The sequence below is a fragment of the Erythrolamprus reginae genome, chromosome 1, assembly GCF_031021105.1.
Source record: "Erythrolamprus reginae isolate rEryReg1 chromosome 1, rEryReg1.hap1, whole genome shotgun sequence".
In the NCBI taxonomy this organism is placed as follows: domain Eukaryota; kingdom Metazoa; phylum Chordata; class Lepidosauria; order Squamata; family Dipsadidae; genus Erythrolamprus; species Erythrolamprus reginae.
In genome coordinates, this window is record NC_091950.1 from 388239400 (window position 1) to 388259483 (window position 20084).

The window sequence follows — 20084 nt, forward strand, 5'->3', positions numbered from 1 at the left end:
TCAGTTACTGTGGATTTATCTACCACGTCTGCTGGAAGTTTGTTCCAAGGATCTACTACTCTTTCAGTAAAATAATATTTTCTCATGTTGCTTTTGATCTTTCCCCCAACTAACTTCAGATTGTGTCCCCTTGTTCTTGTGTTCACTTTCCTATTAAAAACACTTTCCTCCTGGACCTTATTTAACCCTTTAACATATTTAAATGTTTCAATCATGTCCCCCCTTTTCCTTCTGTCCTCCAGACTATACAGATTGAGTTCATTAAGTCTTTCCTGATACATTTTATGCTTAAGACCTTCCACCATTCTTGTAGCCCGTCTTTGGACCCGTTCAATATAGCGGGATCATAATCTCCCTCTTCCTGCTTGTTATACCTCTAGCTATGCAGCCAAGCATCCTACTTGCTTTCCCTACCGCCTTTTAGTAACTTCTTCTGATTAAAGGACCAATACCCAAGATCACAGATGACCTTATAACAGTCAGTCACAAGGCAATACTTCTCTCTTCAACTTGACAGACCAAAACAGACAGACAATGACAGCATGATAAGCTGTGGTCTAAGCCAAGGACGAAGTAGAGAAGAGTTGCTGGCATGAAATCTCAGTTATGTGAGTGCTAAAGCGAGACTCAAGCTTTGCGAGTTTGTAAAATAAATTTTACATCCTAGATGGCCAATTATATGAATGGTGTGCATGTGTATGACTGTGACTGTTTTTTATTCCTTATGGGTTTTTTTCTTTTATAACATTTTAGTTTTAGAAATGTTCGACTTCTTTTATCTTTTGTATCTATTTTATTGTATTTTTATCATTGTTGTAAGCCGCCCTGAGTCCTTCGGGATTGGGCGGCATAGAAGTCGAATGAATGAATGAATGAATGAATGAATGAATGAATGAATGAATGAATGAATGAATGAATGAATAAAATCTAAATAAATAAATAAGAAATAAATAAGAATAAGAATTTAATAATAAATATCTGTATAAGAATACAGATAGCAAGCCTTCCCTCATTTTTTTTAAAAAAAATATTTCAGTATATAAGAGGAAAGATTTTCTGGGGCAAGGAAAAAAGCCAGATTTTTCAACCTTAAACCCATCTCCAAAAACTGCACATAAAACTAGAGGGGGGGAAAACACAATATAAATTAATGAGAACCATCCTTAGTCCTCTAGGGAGGGAGAGTGAATAATAATGATGCAGGTATTCCTTAGAATAAAGTTTATAGTTCACTGGAAAGTAGTAAGAAGGAGACTTTGGGAAAGGCCATTAATATAGAAGCAGACTGCCATTTTTTTCCATGCTGCTACCTGCTGCTATCTCTGCTATTTCAGATATAGTCAATATATTCAGGATAAATACAAAACTGAATGTACAAGAATATTAGAGTTATTGTGTAACTTGACTTGATTTATACAACTGTATGGGAGCTTGATTTGGAAATATCCTACATTTCTAACTATGTAAATATGAAATATTTTATACTATTTCTCAAAGTATCATTGTTCTCAAGCGAATAAACAACTCAAGCTTGCAATTAGGAGAGTTACATGTTTGTCTTCCATTCTTCTTTTCTTTATATCTAGCTGATGTGAAATCATTAGCCAACAATCTCCCTGCTGGTATTTTACTTGGCTCGCTATCCCTTGCGGAAAAAAACCTCAAATATAGTGATGTCAGTCATCACATATTTTATAAAGACTCTCCAGCTATTAGCTATTCAAACAGACAGCAAGCAATACTGGAAGATATTCACAGTTCTGAATGGAGTTTCTCCTCATTCTGAATGAGAGCATGAAAAATTACAGCAATGCCAAAATAATATCTGATATGAATACACTGACTTTAAACAGTGAGATTGGATATAAAATCTTCAAGGAGTCAGAAAAAACCCTCTTCCCAGCAAAGTACAGGCTAATGCAATGTTGGCAACACTTTTGGCACTGAATGCCGAAATGGGAGTGAGTGCATGTGCACAAACACCAGAAACCAGAAGAGCGGTTGTCTGGTGCGCATGCACGAGTCAGGAAGGTGATCTTCCAATTTCCAGTGCATGCATGCAGACCAGCCACCTGGTCTTCCAGTTTCTGGTAGGCATGTGTGCATGAAGACTAGCTGGCCAGTGCATATACCAGAAAACGGAAGAGCAGCCATCCAGTGCGCATGCATGCATTGGGAAGATTTTCTTCCAGTCTCAACACTTGCATGCGCACTGGCCACCTGGTCTTCTGATTTCTGGTGGGCATGCACACATGAAGACCAGCTGGCCAATGTGCATGCATGCACTGGAATCAAGAGGGTAATCATATCAGCACATGCATGCGCACAAGTTGGCCACTCTTTCGGTTTCCAGCGCTCCTGTGTGCATGAAGACCAGATGGTCAGTATGCCAGAATCCAGAAGAGCAGTGGGAAACAGCTCGCATGCCCGGAGTGATAGCTCTGCACGCCACTTCTGGCACACATGCCATAGGTTTGCCATCCCGGGACTAATGCCAATCTGCGCATTTTATGGCCTGTGGGCACAGATGGTCCTAATCTGATCCATGGCGTTGACGGCAGAGAGCAGGCATCAGTAGCATCAACTACAGGGCAGCAATGTCAGCATTGGCAGAGAACAGCTTCAGGGCAGAGTGTTGGCAGTGGTGGGTGGGGTAGCAGCAAGCCTCGATAATAATCCCCATTTCTCATCTGACCCTTTCATTCATTCATTCATTCATCCATCCATCCATCCATCCATCCATCCATCCGTTCATTCATTCATTATATGCCGCCCTTCTCCTTGCAGTCTCAGGATGGCGAACAACAATAAAATGAATACAAAGTTAAAAACCTCACAATAAAAACATTCATACTTCATTCATTCATCAGTAGGCCGGAACAAAATGTTGGTGTTCAATGACCAATGACTTTAAAAAAATTAAATGGACTAGTGACTACAAAACTGATTAAGGTTTTTATGCTGCCCTTAGATTCAGGGTGGCTTACAACATGTTAGCCATAGCACTTTTTAACAGAGACAGCATATTGCCTCCACAATCTGGGTCCTCATTTTACCCACCTCGGAAGGATGGAAGGCTGAGTCAACCTTGAGCCGGTGATGAGATTTGAACCGCTGACGTACAGATCCTTCAGTGGCCTAAAGTACAGCACTCTACCTGCTGCGCCACCCCAGCTCTGTGTTAGTGCATATTATTCATTAATATACAGTTATTTATGAGAACCTTGTCTAATTGTCTAATTTTAAAACTGCGTCTATAGTGGTTTCATATTGGGGCATCAGGCTAGAAACTGGGGGACCTGTGAGTTCTACATGGAGGGAAGCACGCAGTAGTGTACCCCAAAGTTCTGTCAAAGTTAAAAACCTCACAATAAAAACATTCATCCTTCATTCATTCATCAGTAGGCTGAAACAAAATGTTGGTGTTCAATGAACAATGACTTTTAGAAAATTAAATGCCCATCCTTGGACTAATGGGCTACAAAACTGATTAATGTAGTGCATACAACCATTAGTTTAACAACCATTCAAAGTTATGAAGGCATTAAAGTCTGCTTTACTATCTGTCAACTACTTCCTACTATCATAAAACTTGGCTTTTGTGTTCATGAAGCGTTTGTTATCTGGGTGCTTGACAACATTGCTTTTTTAAAAAAAAATATTTTTATTGATTTTTTTAAATGTTACACACACAGACTGCACATCATACAACATAAAAAAGTGCCCTGTGAAGGTGCACCCACCACCTAACAACATACATACCCCACCACCAATTGGAGGGTATGTACAAACATCTTTAACATTCTTCTAAGCTAGGATCTGCATTTTATTTACATATCAAAGAGTGATTCTAATTTATTCTTTATGGCTAGATCACAAATTCTACTTGTCATATAACCTCTCACCATATCCCATCGTTCCATCAGTTTCTTCAGTTTATTTTCATTGTACATATTCATCCTTACCTCCATAATTTCAAAGTGAATGTGGTCCACCATGCTTGACAACATTGCATATTATAACTGATTGCCAAGTGCTCTGTAGTCATGTGATCATCATCTGCAATCTTCCCTGCCAGCTTCCCCAGAAAGTCAATGGGGAAGCTAACAGGGAAGATTGCAAGTTACTCCTCCATGCATGGCAGGAGAAGGGACAGAATTCCTTTGTTGAGCTGCATGATCCCCATCATCTCATCTCTCTAGCTCAGTGCATGAGTTCCCTTCTGAACACAGAGGAGAGCGGAACCTGTGCTCTGTAGTGGAGAAACAAAGTAATAATCTTCGCCATCCCTGACTCATTTCTCCAGCCCAGCATGAGTTCACCTTCATGTATGCTATCTGCCCTTTTTCAGCAGGCAGCTGTTTCACTCTACCTGCTCAACAACTGCAACAGGGAGAGCTGGGATTGAAGTAATTGAGGGAAGCGGTCACATGGATGTCTTTCTTAATTACTAGTTTTTCTCATCATTCCTTTCACCCATTTCCTCCCATGTTGACTGTATGACTGTAACTTGTTGCTTATATTCTAAGATTTTTATTAATATTGCTTCTTCGTTGCTTATTTGACCCCTATGACAATCATTAAGTGTTGTACCACATGATTCTTGACAAATGTATATTTTATTTTATGTACGCTGAGAGCATATGCACCAAGACAAATTCCTTGTGTGTCCAATCACACTTGGCCAATAAAAATTCTATTCTATTCTATTCTATTATCTAACCTGAGACTCTAGTTCCAATTGCAGACCTATATTGAGAGGATATGTTGTAATGGCTTTTCTCAGTCTGGAAGCACTTCAAGTTTATCCTTACCTTTTGGTAATCATTTTTAGATTTCAAGGCAGACTCCATTTGTTCTGGGGTGGTTGTATATATGGCAGACCGATATTGTGTCCCAGCATCATTTCCCTGCCGCATCCCTAAAAATAAAGGAAGGAATAGAATGTCTAGTTATAGAACTCCAATGTAGTTCAGTAATAATAACAACAGTGAAATGTCAGAACTCCAGAATAATGAATCCTATAAAATAGAAATGTATATGACTTCCAGTTGATACTATATTTCCTCTAGGAGTCACTTCAAATGGTATCTGTAAATACCTTCTTATGTGAGAAAGAAGCTTTTATAACCTGTGGTGTTTTTTTTCTGGTGGTTAAGGGATAAAAATGCAAAAAGAAAAAAAAAAGTTCAGTCACCTTTCTATGTAACATATAAGCATGTGACTAGAAATTTCAGTCCTTTTTTCTTCCCGTGGGAGGCAGACCAATCTCAAAGATGATAAATAAAATCAAATTTTATTATAACAACAACAAAGCAAACCTGAAATAAAATAGGTTTCAAGTACCTAATATGCAAATGTAAGGAGAAGATAAATTCAGAGCTTTCAATTTAAATAAATTTAGATCATGATTAGCCATTTGGATAAAATTACAACAGAAAATGCAACTCTGCAGCATATCACAAACCAATAATCATCAGATAGAAATTTTGCTGTTACATGAAGATTCTATCAAAAGATATAGTGTTTGGGGAGGAGAGTTGGCTCTAGGCCTCCCTATACAGTGGAGGCCATGTGGCACCTTCCTGGAAGAGGGAAGCCACAATTCATTCCATCTGCTCCCAAAATGGTATCCCCTTCTGAGATGGCACCACATGGTCTCCATTGGGTAGGACGATCACATGGTAAAGCAGCTGCTTCTCAAAGACCTATAAAGAAAATAAGTGAAAGGCGAAAGATTTATACGATCTGAAGATATCTGGGGGATAAATTGCGTTGTTTCGCTGAGGCTTCCCTGGGAAACCCCACCTCCGGACTTCCGTTGCCAGCCAAAGCGCCTGTTTTTGTGCTGGTGGGATTCCCCTGCTGGGATTCCCCTGCTGTGATTCCCCTGCAGCATCGCAAAATCCGGAGGTTGTGTTTCCCATAGAGGGGAGCCTCAGGGGAATCCCACCAGTGCAAAAACGGACACTTCGGCTGGCAAAAGGGGTGAATTTTGGTCTTGCACGCACTAATCGTTTTTCCATTGATTCCTATGGGAAACATTGTTTTGTCTTATGAACTTTTCACTTATGAACCTCGTCCTGGGACCAATTAAGTTCATAAGACAAGTTATCACTGTATTTTAAAATCTTAGGAGAGTTTTCCACAGAGAAGCAAAATGATATTTAGAGTACTATTAGGATTAGAGATAACTATTATGCAAATTATACTGGTAAAATTAGTAAGGATATTAAATTGTTTAACATGACATGCTATTTGTATTTAGGCATCATGCAAGTATCATAGTAACATTAACATGCTACCAAGTAAATATTTTTAAACAGAATTGGTCTTAAATAGCCTGGCCTTTTAAAAGCATAGACTAGAAAGCAGAAATCAGTAAACTAAAGATGCTGTACACATCTGATTTATCTGAAATTTAATAGTATAACTGAGGTACTTATATGTTTTCAACTGGACCAAAGTCTAGCCAGAACATAGACTATGATATATATACTATGTAGCTTCAACTTAATGAAAGGAAACTGAAGAAAACCAAGAAGATTTTTTTATTACTGTATTATAGTAAGCACATATGTTGATAACCTGTGCACTGATCAAATGTAGAATAAGACCTCTCATAATTTATTCAGTACTGTATTTTAATTATTGTCAAGACTAAAGTATTTCAACATACAGAGTTTATTCCCTATTTATCAAAACCAGTGTTGATTTTTGTATGTAGTTTTTTCTGCTTTAAAACATTTATTCTATTTCCTAATTCTATGGAAGAGAACTCATATTTGTTCTTCCTGGTATTCATTTATCAAATGCCCAGTTCTTTCTGTATGTGTCTCTCCCTTCTGCTTATATTTTATTGTTTGTGTTTGGGCTAGTTATTCCTGATATATGACCTCCTGTTCTTTTATTAAATGTTCTGCCGGCGTGTTTCAACCGCCCGTAATTACAGGGTAATTAGTCCAGGAAGACACACACCACACGATAAAAGGAAAACCCAAAAGTTTCTATAAACAGAAACAGCTCCCTTTTTAAATGTCAAAGGGATTTTCTGGTACACACAAGGCACAGGTTAAATGCAATCCAATTGCTCACCCAATAACTGGGAAATTGAGTCCAATTCTAAAGTCCAGAGAGTCCCCACACAATCTTGAACAGCACAAAAACCATGATCTTGACGAAACAATGAATCAGATAAACTGCCATGAGGCTAAAACACCAATCTGCACTTTTATCTATAGCACTAATTACAGCAGCCCCACCCAACCACAGGTGGCCTCATTTTCTCTTGTAATAATCCTTCAGTTGTTGTCTCCTATGCATCACTCTACGCATGTGTGGATGTGTCATTAATTCTTGTTCAGAATCCAGGGATGATACAGATGATTGATCTCCTTCTGGGCTGTCTGCCAAACTCTCCTCTTCCCTGTCACTCACGCTTCCTTGGTCAGAGGAGGCTTCATCGGCAGATTCCATCGGGAGCAAAACAGGCCTGCGGCATGTGGATGTTTCCCCCACATCCACCTGCACATTTCTTGGGGCAGGAGCTGGGCCAGAGCTAACCACAACAATTAAAACTGTAAAATAAAGCTGAATATTCGCAACAGAGATAGGTACTTCTTAATCAATGTGTTTACAAATGTTTACAAATGAGTAAAATGTGTTTTACAAGTGAAAAAGAATTACTAAATTTTGGTACAAGGAAAGCAAAAATCCTATCACATTGCAATAAAGTTTGCATCTAGATGAATTTATTTTAATCTGTCAATCTCTCTGTTGAGATTATGGAATTCTCAATTTTTCCTCCTTTCTACTTTTAAGGTGTAATGATACTTTGAGGGTCATACTTGTAGCATTTCTAATTTCCTTCCCGTAAGTGACAAGAAGCTAATGGTTCTTTTTTCTAGGCTTTCATTCCCAAATGAAATTATACTAATAACGGAGACAAATTACTACTATCTGAAACTCTCTTTGGCGTAATGTAGTGAAACTGTAAAGGGCAGCCAATAGTTTCTTAGATTGTAAAAAAACCAGAGCTTTGATTTACATTTTCTACACCTGCCATTTGCTTTCTAATATATTGATCCACCGTTTTCTTTCTCCACCCCAATCAATACCTGCTGGCTTAAGACTAATAAAAACTCCTTTCCTGCAGCTCCTCGTATTATTATCTAGGAAAAGTTATCTATATTTTGTTGCCCTGGCTTGATCTCATCACTCACTGTAATGATTATGTGAACAGAACTTAAGAGTTGCCAAGGGAAAAGAAAACTGAAAAGAAGTCACAGTATGAAAATCAGCTAGTATGGTAAAGCCATTTGTATGTCCAATGAAACACAGGGATGAACTGCCCTTCAACTCCCAGTGGTTACTGCTTTTTTTTAAAAAAAATTATTTATTTATTTATTTATTTATTTATTTATTTATTTATTTATATGTTGTCCAATACACATATACACATAGTAAAATACATGATGAAGGTTATAGAGGAGATACTCATAGTAAAATATATCTAAGAAATAATAGAAAAGAAGATAAAGTAATAGAACATATCAATGAAAGAATAGAAGAGATATATGAATAGAAGAAAGGTATAGGAGATATAGGAGAGCAATAGGACAGGGGACGGAAGGCACTCTAGTGCACTTGTTTTGATTTGTTTTGATTGTTTTGACTGTTTTGATTGTTGGGATTATACAATGATTTTATAATTTCTTCAACAGGATTTGATATTGAACATAATGAATTTCATAAAAGGTTTAATAAACGATCTAATGAAAGAAGCAACAATAAATTACAAGGATGTGAAAAATAGACCCAACCTCACGAAAATTCAAGATTCTTTTATTATTGCTTATAATCAGTGGTGGGTTCACTTACCTTTACTACTGTTTCAGGAATGGAAGCGCACAGGTGTGCTGCTTCTGCAGATACACAGAACCTTCTGCGCATGCACAGAACGTTGGCAATGATGTCTAGGTGGGTGGGTGTAGCCTCCCGACACCACTGCCACCAGTTCGCCTGAATTTGGCCAAATCGGTAGCAACCTACCTCTGCTTATAACAATAAAGTAACTCCCAGCATTTATTGCGCTATTTGCTCACTGACCTGGTATACATTAAAGAGCTGAAAGTATCAGCTTAACTTTGGGGAGAAATTGTATCTGCTTAGCAATATCCCTGATCTAAAAGCAAAATATCTAAGATTCATTTATAATTCTAGACTTAAAAGAATCAGCAACAGGGATTAGGAAGGATATCTCTCTGCCTGGAGAACCAATGCTTATTAAGGGATGATTGTATAATACATCAAGCCACAAAATTAGAAAAGCTCATTACACCTAATAGATCGTGAGAACCTCACCTATGTAGTTAATAATGCAGAGTATCACACAAATCCATAAAACTGGGTTGATCAAACTATGGTACACTTAAGACGCAATGAGCAAGATGGATGAGTTACTTTCATACAATATGGCTTCCTAATGCACTCACTATTCTGTTTTACTTATGCACAGAATCACTCAAGCCTGTCTAGGTTGCAGCATACTGAGGATTAAGACTTCTATAAAATTCATAGAAGTCTCTTAAGTTATCATTAAGGCAAGTTATTACTGCATTACATTTATGGAAAGGTACAGGCATTAGGTAATAGGGATGAAAAAGAGTCATCTGAAAATGCTGTTTCAGGGGGGGGGAAGAAAGAAAAAAATCACGTTTGACCTCTTGTAACTAATTAGACATGAAATCAAAGATTAAAAGCCTACTAATAATCCATGTAGCATTTATGCTTGAATTTTAATGCAGCATGTAAATCAAACTGACCAAAGGAATGCAATGTTCACAAACTGCCATGAATAATGCATAAATAATGAAGGGGCCTATTTTGTATTGGATGCAGCCACTGTATCACATCCCTCCCCAATTCCCTGGTTAGCAAAAATGTGAAAAGCAGGTCAGATTATTACAAAAACCTTCTGAAAATCCAAAACTGTGCTAAAGCTTATTGGTTACACTGGCTGAGTTTTATTTTATGGACTGCAGGCAACTGTTTTATTTCCTGCCTGAAATGACCACACGTATAATGCTCAGAATTCAACACCTGTCTTGGTAAGAGAAGCTTTGACCTTGCGTCCAGTGTACAAAATAAAAATGTCACTTGCCTTACGTGATAAAATGTGTTGGAAATTGGGGAGAGATAATAGCAGCTTTTGATGGGCTTCACCTGGTGTAGAACCTGGCTATGTAGACCATTTCCTAAAAAGTGCTAGTGATTTATTTTGACTGCCTGTGCTAGGCAGCATGGAGAGGGCAACACAGGATGGATAGTAGCAGGACAGAACAGAGGAAATAAAATAATGAAGAAGATCGGGAAGGAAGCACAACTCGTGTGCAAGAAGGGAAAGGGCAGAGCAGTGTATCTGACAAAGATGGAAGCAAAGGATAGGGGACAAAAGTGCAAATGAATTAGGGAGAAAGGAAACAGGTGGAAACAAAAACCTTATATGAGGCATATGGGATGTTCTTCTTCCAGCAGAAGCAGAAAAATTTACAGAAAAGGAGCAGAAAAAAATACAACGTCAAGTCAATTGTGTCAAACCCTAACCCCCAACACTTCTCCCTTAGACTCTCCACAATTGACCTCTCCAGGTTCCTAAGAGGCCAGTAAAGGGCGTACATAAGTGCACTGGTGTGCCTTTCGTCCCCTGTCCAATTGTCTTTCCTTTCTTTCACCTATCTTATATATTCTCTTCCTTTCATATACCCTCTCCTCTAAGTTCACCTTCACCCTCTTTTATATTATCACATGTCTATTTTCTTCCTATGTATTTATGTATTGGACAAATGTTGCTGTGTTGCTGGGAAGAGGCAGATATGGCGGGGGCCAGAGAGCTAGCCGTTCCAGGGGAACGAGGGACCGTTGCTTAATAACGGTCCCTTGTTCTGGCTCCGTGAGCCCAATCTTGGGTACTGGTGATGAGTGTAACTCTGGCCCTGGGCTCAGGTTGCTGCTGCTTAATGCCAGGTCGGTGGTAAATAAAGCTCTCCTCATCCGGGATCTGATCCTGGATGAGGAGGCCGACTTGGCGTGTATTACTGAAACCTGGCTGGGCCCGGAGGGAGGTGTTCCTCTCTCTGAAATTTGCCCAGCCGGGTTTCAGATATGGCATCAACCACGACCCCAGGGAAGGGGGGGAGGAGTGGCTATTATAGCCAGGGAGAGCCTTTGCCTGCGTAGACTCATTGCTCCGGAAATTGCGGGTTGCGAGTCTCTCTTGTTGAAGTTGGACTTAGGGGTCCAGGTGGGCTTATTTCTCACGTACCTGCCTCCCAGCTGCGTGTCAAAAGCCCTGCCTATGCTACTCGAGGAGGTAGCCGGGTTGGCGGTGGAGTTCCCCGGACTCATTGTCCTGGGGGACTTCAATCTGCCGTCGCTCGGCGAAACCTCTGGGTTGGCACAGGAGTTCATGGCCACCATGACAGCCATGGACCTGACTCAAGTAGTACAGGGTCCGACTCACGAGGGAGGGCATGCACCTGACATGGTATTCCTTTCCGAGCAATTGAGAAAGGGTCTGAGACTAAGGGGCTTAGAAGCATTGCCTTTGTCATGGTCAGACCATTTTCTACTACGGCTTGACTTCCTGGCTCCAATCCTTCCCCGCAGGGAGGCGGAACCAATGAAGATGTTCCGCCCCAGACGCCTGATGGACCCAGAGGGCTTTCAGACGGCGCTTGGGGTTATTCCAGAGGCACTCATCCACAGTTCGGCGGAGTCTCTTGCGGAGGCCTGGAATACGACTGCTGCGGAGGCTCTCGACCGGATTGCGCCTTTGCGACCTCTCCGTGGCGCTAGACCCCGTAGAGCCCCATGGTTCAACGAGGAGCTCCGGGAGTTGAAACGCCAAAAGAGACGTCTAGAGAAGCAATGGAGGAAGAGTAGGTCTGAATCTGATCGAACACTTGTAAGAGCTTTTATTAAGACTTACAAAGTGGCGCTCAAGGCGGCAAGATGCGCGTACCATGCCGCCTTGATTGCATCAGCGGAATCCCGCCCGGCCGCTCTGTTTAGGGTGACCCGCTCCCTTCTTAACCAGGGGGGAGTTGGGGAGCCCTTGCAGAGTAGTGCTGAGGAGTTTAACACGTTTTTCACTGATAAAGTCGCTCAGATCCGGGCCGACCTCGACTCCAATTGTAAAACAGAGTCGACTGACAATGAGTCAGTCGAGGTGACTGGGGCACGTACTTGTCCACCTGTCTGGGAAGAGTTTGATCTGTTGACACCTGATGAAGTGGACAAGGCCATTGGAGCTGTGAGTTCTGCCACCTGTCTACTGGATCCGTGTCCCTCCTGGTTGGTTTCGGCCAGCAGGGAGGTGACACGGAGCTGGGCCCAGGAGATTACCAACGCTTCCTTGGGGAGGGGAGTTTTTCCATCACTCTATAAAGAAGCGCTTGTGCGCCCCCTCCTCAAGAAGCCCTCCCTGGACCCAGCTGTCCTTAACAACTATCGTCCAGTCTCCAACCTTCCCTTTATGGGGAAGGTTGTCGAGAAGGTGGTGGCACTCCAGCTCCAGCGGTCCTTGGAAGAAGCCGATTATCTAGGTCCCCAGCAGTCGGGTTTCAGGCCCGGTTACAGCACGGAAACCGCTTTGGCCGCGTTGATGGATGATCTCTGGCGGGCCCGGGACAGGGGTTTATCCTCTGTCCTGGTGCTCCTTGACCTCTCAGCGGCTTTCGATACCATCGACCATGGTATCCTTCTGCACTGGCTGGAGGGGTTGGGGGTGGGAGGCACTGTTCTTCAGTGGTTCTCCTCCTACCTCTCTGGCCGGTCGCAGTCAGTGTTAGTGTTGGGTCAGAGGTTGACTCCTAGGTTTCTCCCTTGTGGGGTGCCTCAGGGGTCGGTCCTCTCCCCCCTGCTATTCAACATCTACATGAAACCACTGGGCGAGATCATCCAAGGACATGGGGTGAGGTATCATCAATATGCAGATGATACCCAGCTTTACATCTCCACCCCATGCCCAGTCAACGAAGCGGTGGAAGTGATGTGCCAGTGCCTGGAGGCTGTTGGGGCCTGGATGGGTGTCAACAGACTCAAGCTCAACCCGGATAAGACGGAGTGGCTGTGGGTTTTGCCTCCCAAGGACAATCCCATCTGTCCGTCCATTACCCGGGGGGGGGGGAATTATTGACCCCCTCAGAGAGGGTCCGCAACTTGGGCATCCTCCTCGATCCACAGCTCACATTAGAAAAACATCTCTCAGCTGTGGCGAGGGGGGCGTTTGCCCAGGTTCACCTGGTGCACCAGTTGCGGCCCTATCTGGACCGGGACTCATTGCTCACAGTCACTCATGCCCTCATCACCTCGAGGTTCGACTACTGTAATGCTCTCTACATGGGGCTACCTTTGAAAAGTGTTCGGAAACTTCAGATCGTGCAGAATGCAGCTGCGAGAGCAGTCATGGGCTTACCTAGGTATGCCCATGTTTCACCATCACTCCGCAGTCTGCATTGGCTGCCGATCAGTTTCCGGTCACAATTCAAAGTGTTGGTTATGACCTTTAAAGCCCTTCATGGCACTGGACCAGAATATCTCCGAGACCGCCTCCTGCCGCACGAATCCCAGCGACCGATTAGGTCCCACAGAGTGGGCCTTCTCCGGGTCCCGTCAACTAAACAATGTCGGTTGGCGGGCCCCAGGGGAAGAGCCTTCTCTGTGGCGGCACTGGCCCTCTGGAACCAACTCCCCCCGGAGATTAGAACTGCCCCTACTCTTCCTGCCTTCCGTAAACTCCTTAAAACCCACCTTTGCCGTCAGGCATGGGGGAACTGAAACATCTCCCCCTGGGCATGTTTAATTTATATATGGTATGCTTGTGTGTATGTCTGTTAGCATATGGGGTCTGTTTTAAATCTTTAAATATTTTAAATTTGTCAAATTATTTATGATTTGTTTCCACGTGTTGTGAGCCGCCCCGAGTCTTCGGAGAGGGGCGGCATACAAATCTAAGTAATAAATAAATAAAATAAAATGAATAAATAAAATAAATAATAATAATAAATCTAGGTAAATAGGAAATACCATCCCAATAACTGAATTTACATCATGTTACTGAGGTCTGAGTTGCTTAGATATCTTTTTTCAAAGTTCTGGAGGAGCCATCTTGAACAATTTATGCAATGATCCTTTATGTAATGACCCATTTGACATTATAAAAGTAGGCTTATCACAAAATGTGCAATGTTGGTTTAGCCTGGCTTTGTATATGGGTACAGCTGTCCTCCTTCTCTAAGTAGCCACATCTGCTCATTAGAAAAACAATGTAATTTCTAGTGCCTAATTCTAATTATTTGCAGATGATAGATTCCTTGTGCAGCCTCCATAAAGGCTCAGCTTTTCCCATTCATTGACTAATAACCAGGGCCTTTAGGTAACAAGAACCAAAGCAGGAAGGGCCTGATACAAATTTGTGTCCATTTCTATGTGTATTGAATGTGGCAGTTACATCTCGATAAGGAGAATGAGGAAACTTCTGGTCCACAGCCTTGTACTATTTGATATTAGCATCCTAAATTAAGTGGTTTCATGCACTTGACTTGGTATACAAAATCCTGTAGGCTTCTACTGTGATAATTTATTACCAGAGATGCCAAAGGCATTCAAACAGCTGGGAAGTACCTATTCCTCCCTGACTCTCTTTTTGGTTGTGGTCATGTGTCAAATGAAACATTGTGTTGATAGGGTAGGTACCAGAAGGTACCAAAACAGCATCCTATTTGGGCAGAAAATAACAGCTCATCAAAACAACATCCTTGTGCTCATGCTCAGTGCACTAATGACCCTGACCCAAAGTGAAACAGCAACAGCACAGCATGAAATATTCCTATCTAAAAATACAGGACAGGCAATGCATCCCAGGAAGGAAGCTCAGCAGTCTGCAGAAAAGATGAAAGAAGGGAAGGGATTCTCCAAAATGAATAATGGGAAAGAAATAAAGGAAAAGTGTGGCCCAAAAAAGGCATTTTGCTTAAATGCTTTGATTCCTAAATTCCTATTTCACTTCTTTCTCTACTTAATCTGTAGGAATCATAAACACAGAGACATGGTTTTTCTGAGCAAAGCTGTTCTGAGCTAGGAAAATCTCTTTGAGCATGAAGCCTCCGTACAGATATGGTGTTCAGAGATCTCTTCTTTTTGGGTATCAGAGTCCTCCTTTTGCTCGGATCTGTGTTTACTTTTATAGCAAATTTCTTTTGCATACAACAGATTAACTTTGCTAATTTAGTTACAATGGATAAATGGTTAATATATAATAAATAGTATACAGGCAGCTCGTATCAATGTGTGATTACTAACTAAACAGAAGAGTGTTTAATTAACTTTTATCCTAGACAAACAGAAGAGAGAACTGAGTAAATAATTTTTACATCAAGCTGCACAGAGAGCTGAGTAAATAAGTAGGATGCTCAGTCAACGTTTACCAAGACAGGCATTCTACATACCTTGGCAAATATTGATAACAACCCACATCTATCTTTTTAACACTTTACAATGACAGAAACTGCATTTCTTTCCATGTTCAATGACAGCTAAATAAAGAATATCATATATTTAAAAGCTACCCAACACTTTAGGATCAGATATTGTATTTGATATTTTGAGAACTTATTTGAGAACACATCATGGATACTCTCATAAAATGGGGAAAGCCAGGAACCTGGAAAGGATTTTGGAGGTTTTTTAGTCCAACCCACTGCCCAAGGCAGACCTTATTGCATTCTGGACAATCTTTTCTTGAAGATCTTCAGTGATAAAGCACCCACAACTCTAGGTGGCAAGCTGTTCCATTGACTAATTATTGTTATAGTCAGGAAATTTCTTAATACCAGATTAGAGCTCTTTTTAATGTGAGAGAAAGGGGAAGAGAAGAGAAGATGAATTTTTATTGGCAAAGTATGATTGGACACACAAGGAATGTGTCTTGGTGCATATGCTCTCAGTGTACATTTGTGCACACTGTTATACATGCAATATATAGGTTTGCAAAAGGAAATAAGCCTCTTAAAAAAGAATGATCCAAAAGGCTAAAAATATATTTCTTTCTTATGTTTCAATATTCTATTTGAAAGAAAAGATGATTGCAGAATTATTTCAATGAAAAATCCTGATATATCTCAAACTTTTGCAAGAGAAAGCTGTCACACCCTCGTGTTTTCTAAAAGCAGGGTCCCCAAAGTTGAAGTCCACAAGTCTTAAAGTTGGCAACTTTAAGATTTGTGGACTTCAACTCCCTGATTGATTTGATTTGATTTGATTTGATTTGATTTGATTTGATTGCCGCCCCTCTCCGTAGACTCAGTAGATGGATGATAGGAACGATAAGAAGACTAATGGTAATAGTAATGCAGCCTTGGGGAATAATTTGACAGTGGTGAGAGAATTTTTTGTTTAGCAGAGTGATGTTTTTGGGGGGAAACTGTTCTTGTGTCTAGTTGCCTTGGTGTGCAGTGCTCTATAGACAGGGCCCCCCCAAGGCTGTGTACTCTCACCACTTTTCTTCTCTCTATACACTAATGACTGCATCTCAAATGATCCATCTGTTAAACTACTGAAGTTTGCAGGCTTCAAACAGTGATTGGACTCATTCGAGACAATGATGAATCTGCATACAGACGAGAGGTTGAACAACTATCCTTGTAGTTTGACCGGAACAACCTAGAACTGAACACACTGCCGCTGCTGCTGACCGCTGAGAAGAGACCAGCTTGTCTCAGTGGTCAGCAGTGGCGGTAGCGGCTTTCCTGTATCCCGGTGGTGGCAGACAATCTTCAAAGAGAATGAGAAACAGCCATGACTGGAGTATAAGACAAGACAAGCCTTTCCCATTTTCACCAGTGGAGACTCTGGTTCTCCTTTCCCTACTGCAGCAGAAAGTGGCCTTTCCCACCCAGCAGAGCTTTCAGGGACTGCTAGGCTAAGAATTGAAACTGGGCGGGCTTCCCTGCTCATCAGCTGCCAGACTCTGGTTTGGAAAACCTCCTTCATCGAGAGTTGCACCGAGAGGGACACCAGAGACCCAGGTCTCCAACCCACCCCATTGATGCACTCAGAGGGACCCTCCTTGCCCGCCATTTCCAAAATGGTGGTGGCCTCAGCGCCAGCAAAGTCAAGGGACTCAGACAAACTGAGCGACTCGAGCCGCGCGCCCACACGCCAGAAAGGACATGTTTGAGTGGGGTGAGGGGGGAAGGGAAAGGTATTTGTCTTCCTTTCCTTCTGCGCTCAGGATGTAGGGCCACCCAGTCCTTTCACCCTTCCCGCCCTCCCTCTCCCACCCTTTCCCGCCCTCCCTCGTAAGAGATGGTAGAATGGTGGTGGTGGTGGGGGTTCTCATAAAGTCTACCATCATTTCTATGGTTTTGAATATGTTCAGTTCCAGACTGCTCTGGTTGCACCAAGAGCCTAGCTGTTCAACCTCATGTCTGCATGTGATTTCATTGTTATCTTGAATGAGACCAATCACTGGGATATCATCTGCAAACTTCAGTAATTTAACAGATGAATCATTTCAGATGCAGTCATTGGTATATAGAGAGAAGAGAAGAGAAATGGTGAGAGTACACAGCCTTGAGGGGGGGAGGCTGTGCTAATTGTACAGGTATCTGATGTGATTTTATCTAGCTTCACCTGGTACTTACTGTCCGTTAGGAAGCTTGTGATCCATTTACAGGTGTGTTCAGATACTACTAGCTGATTTAGTTTAGTTAGAAAAATGTCTGGTATGATGATATTGAATGCTAAACTAAAGTTCTCAAAGAAGACCCTTGAGTAGGTCTTTGGAGATTCAAGATGTTGTAGGATGTAGTCCAGAGCCATATTAACAGCATCATCTGCCTACCTATTTGTTTGGTATAAAAATTGCAGGAGGTCTAACAGTGGATCTATGATGGTTTTCAAGAGGGACATCACTAGCCTTTCAAAGGTTTTCATAACTATAGAAGTTAGAACAACTGGTCTGCTCGGACTCTCTTTAGGAGAACTGGAGAACACAGGAGAACACTAATGAACACACATAGGAGAACACTAATGAACATAAATGTATCTTCATGTGATCATGAAATCATATGACAGTATTTACCCTTCGAAAAGGTGCCAAACTAAAACATTTTCTTACTTCCATCATGTTAATGGCATATTACATACAACCTGCAGACACCTTCAAGGACGGACTTGTTACAGCAAAATACATTAAAAGAATTGCCCACCACATTGTAAATGTCTTGATATTTTTATTTTTATTTTCAAAGCGTAAAACATACTGCACAAAAAAAAATAGACCAAATCCATAGAATAACATTATAATTGAAATGATCGACTGTATAGCTATGTAGAAAGAAGACCTTTAATTTGAAAAGCAAGAGATTGCATTAAGGAAGAAAGCATAATAATCCACAAAGGTGAGAAGATTTTCTATTGTCTTATAAGTCTTTCTGTGGGAATTTTCACAACATACACATCTATTGGGAGCAGTGGAGAGGAGGGGAGATCAATAAATGCCTGCAATCATACTCTTGAGCTGTGGTGTGATTTCAAGGTTCATCTCTTCCAAGTAGCTCAAACACTAATTATCCCAGCTGTAATTAGTAAGATAATTAAATACTGGCTCACTCATCACTCTACCTTGTGTCGGGTCATGATTCTCCCAGAAGACCTTGAGCAGTTTCTCAAAGCTGATAGTTTCTGGCGGAAATACCACTCGCACAACTTCAGTATGGCCAGTTTTGCCTTCAATGAAAGAAACAATAAGAAACAAGAATATTAATCGCTGAAACCAACACAAAAAAATGGACTTATTATTCCCCACAATGTTAAACAAGTAAAAATTCATGGACAGAAAAAGACTGATGATTATGGTTGTAAGCCATGCCAGAAATGGCAATGCTTTATTCCATTAGGAAAACTGCTTTTTTGCTTTGATTTTTGCAGCTCTGCAGGACATGGCAATAAAGTCATGCGATCACATGGGTGACCAGGGTTCCAGGAAGAGATGGCAAGAGAGAGTTTCGATTCCTTTTTGTCCTAGCTCTTTCCTTATTTTTTAGGGAATGGGTGGGTTCATTTTTGAAAGGAAAATTGATAAATTATATCTAGGATATAAATCTGGATTAACACATATTTTGCTGGTTTCTTCTAAAGCAGGGGTGCCAGACTTAAGGCCCAGGAGCCAGATGTGGGCCAGGGCGTGCTTAGATCTGACCCACGGGGCTGCCCTGGAAGCAGTGAAGGACTGGCCCGTGGTGCTTCTGCAAGCAAAAACGGAACTCAGAAGGTCTGTGCGTGGCACAAACTAGCTTCATTTTTGCTGGTGGGGGATTGCAGGATGCTGTCCCAGCTGAAAACAGAGCTCTTGAGGGCCACTCCCTGACCTCCGTTTTTGCTGGCAGAGGGTTGCAGGAGGCTGTTGCAGCTTAAAACAGAGCTGGGGAGCCTGCTGTCATTGGCAAAGCACTTGGGCTACCACAGGTGCCCCTGACAAGAATGACATCAAAAGCCTTTGGATGTACAAACAGCACAAGCCTTTGGCAGGGAATTATTCCTTAGTACTATGTTTGGCCATGTCAAATATCAACATAAAAATTGGGAAACATTTGACAGAGCCCTAACTATCTACACCTATAATAAGACTGGGGAACAATTTGTAACACAATTTCTGTTGAGTTTGATTTTTAAGCTTTTTTTATAGTTAATTAGGCATGCTTGTTTCAAAACTGTAGTTAGTTTTCTTCTACCATGTCAAGTTTTTTCTCTACACTTTATATATATAATATAGCTAATTAGGCAACATGAGCATCAAATTGCATTTTTTACATAGCCGTCTTGCTAACTTCCAAAGTAATCTGTATGCTTTTTGTATGTATACCTTTTTGTGGCAAAAGGGTGCGTCTTATACACCGAAAATACGGTAATTCCAAACATTATAATTTTGATGCAGTGTTATGTTTTGACATATATGGTATGTTATAACTTGGTCTGTAAAAAGTCTCAAATGTCTTCTCCTGGTACAAACAATGAAAGTA

At 41.3% G+C, this 20084-nt stretch overlaps 1 protein-coding gene across 1 annotated transcript in view; it reads right to left on the bottom strand.

Annotated features, from left to right (window-relative positions):
- Positions 1 to 20084, bottom strand: part of MSRA (methionine sulfoxide reductase A) — a 154951-nt gene that overhangs the window by 80404 nt on the left and 54463 nt on the right. Inside the window, exons 2-3 of the mRNA XM_070734850.1 lie at positions 18688 to 18792; positions 4815 to 4921 (exon numbers count right to left, since the gene is read on the bottom strand). Coding sequence (XP_070590951.1) covers positions 4815 to 4921; positions 18688 to 18792 — 212 coding nt within the window. The remainder of the gene's footprint in view (positions 1 to 4814; positions 4922 to 18687; positions 18793 to 20084) is intronic.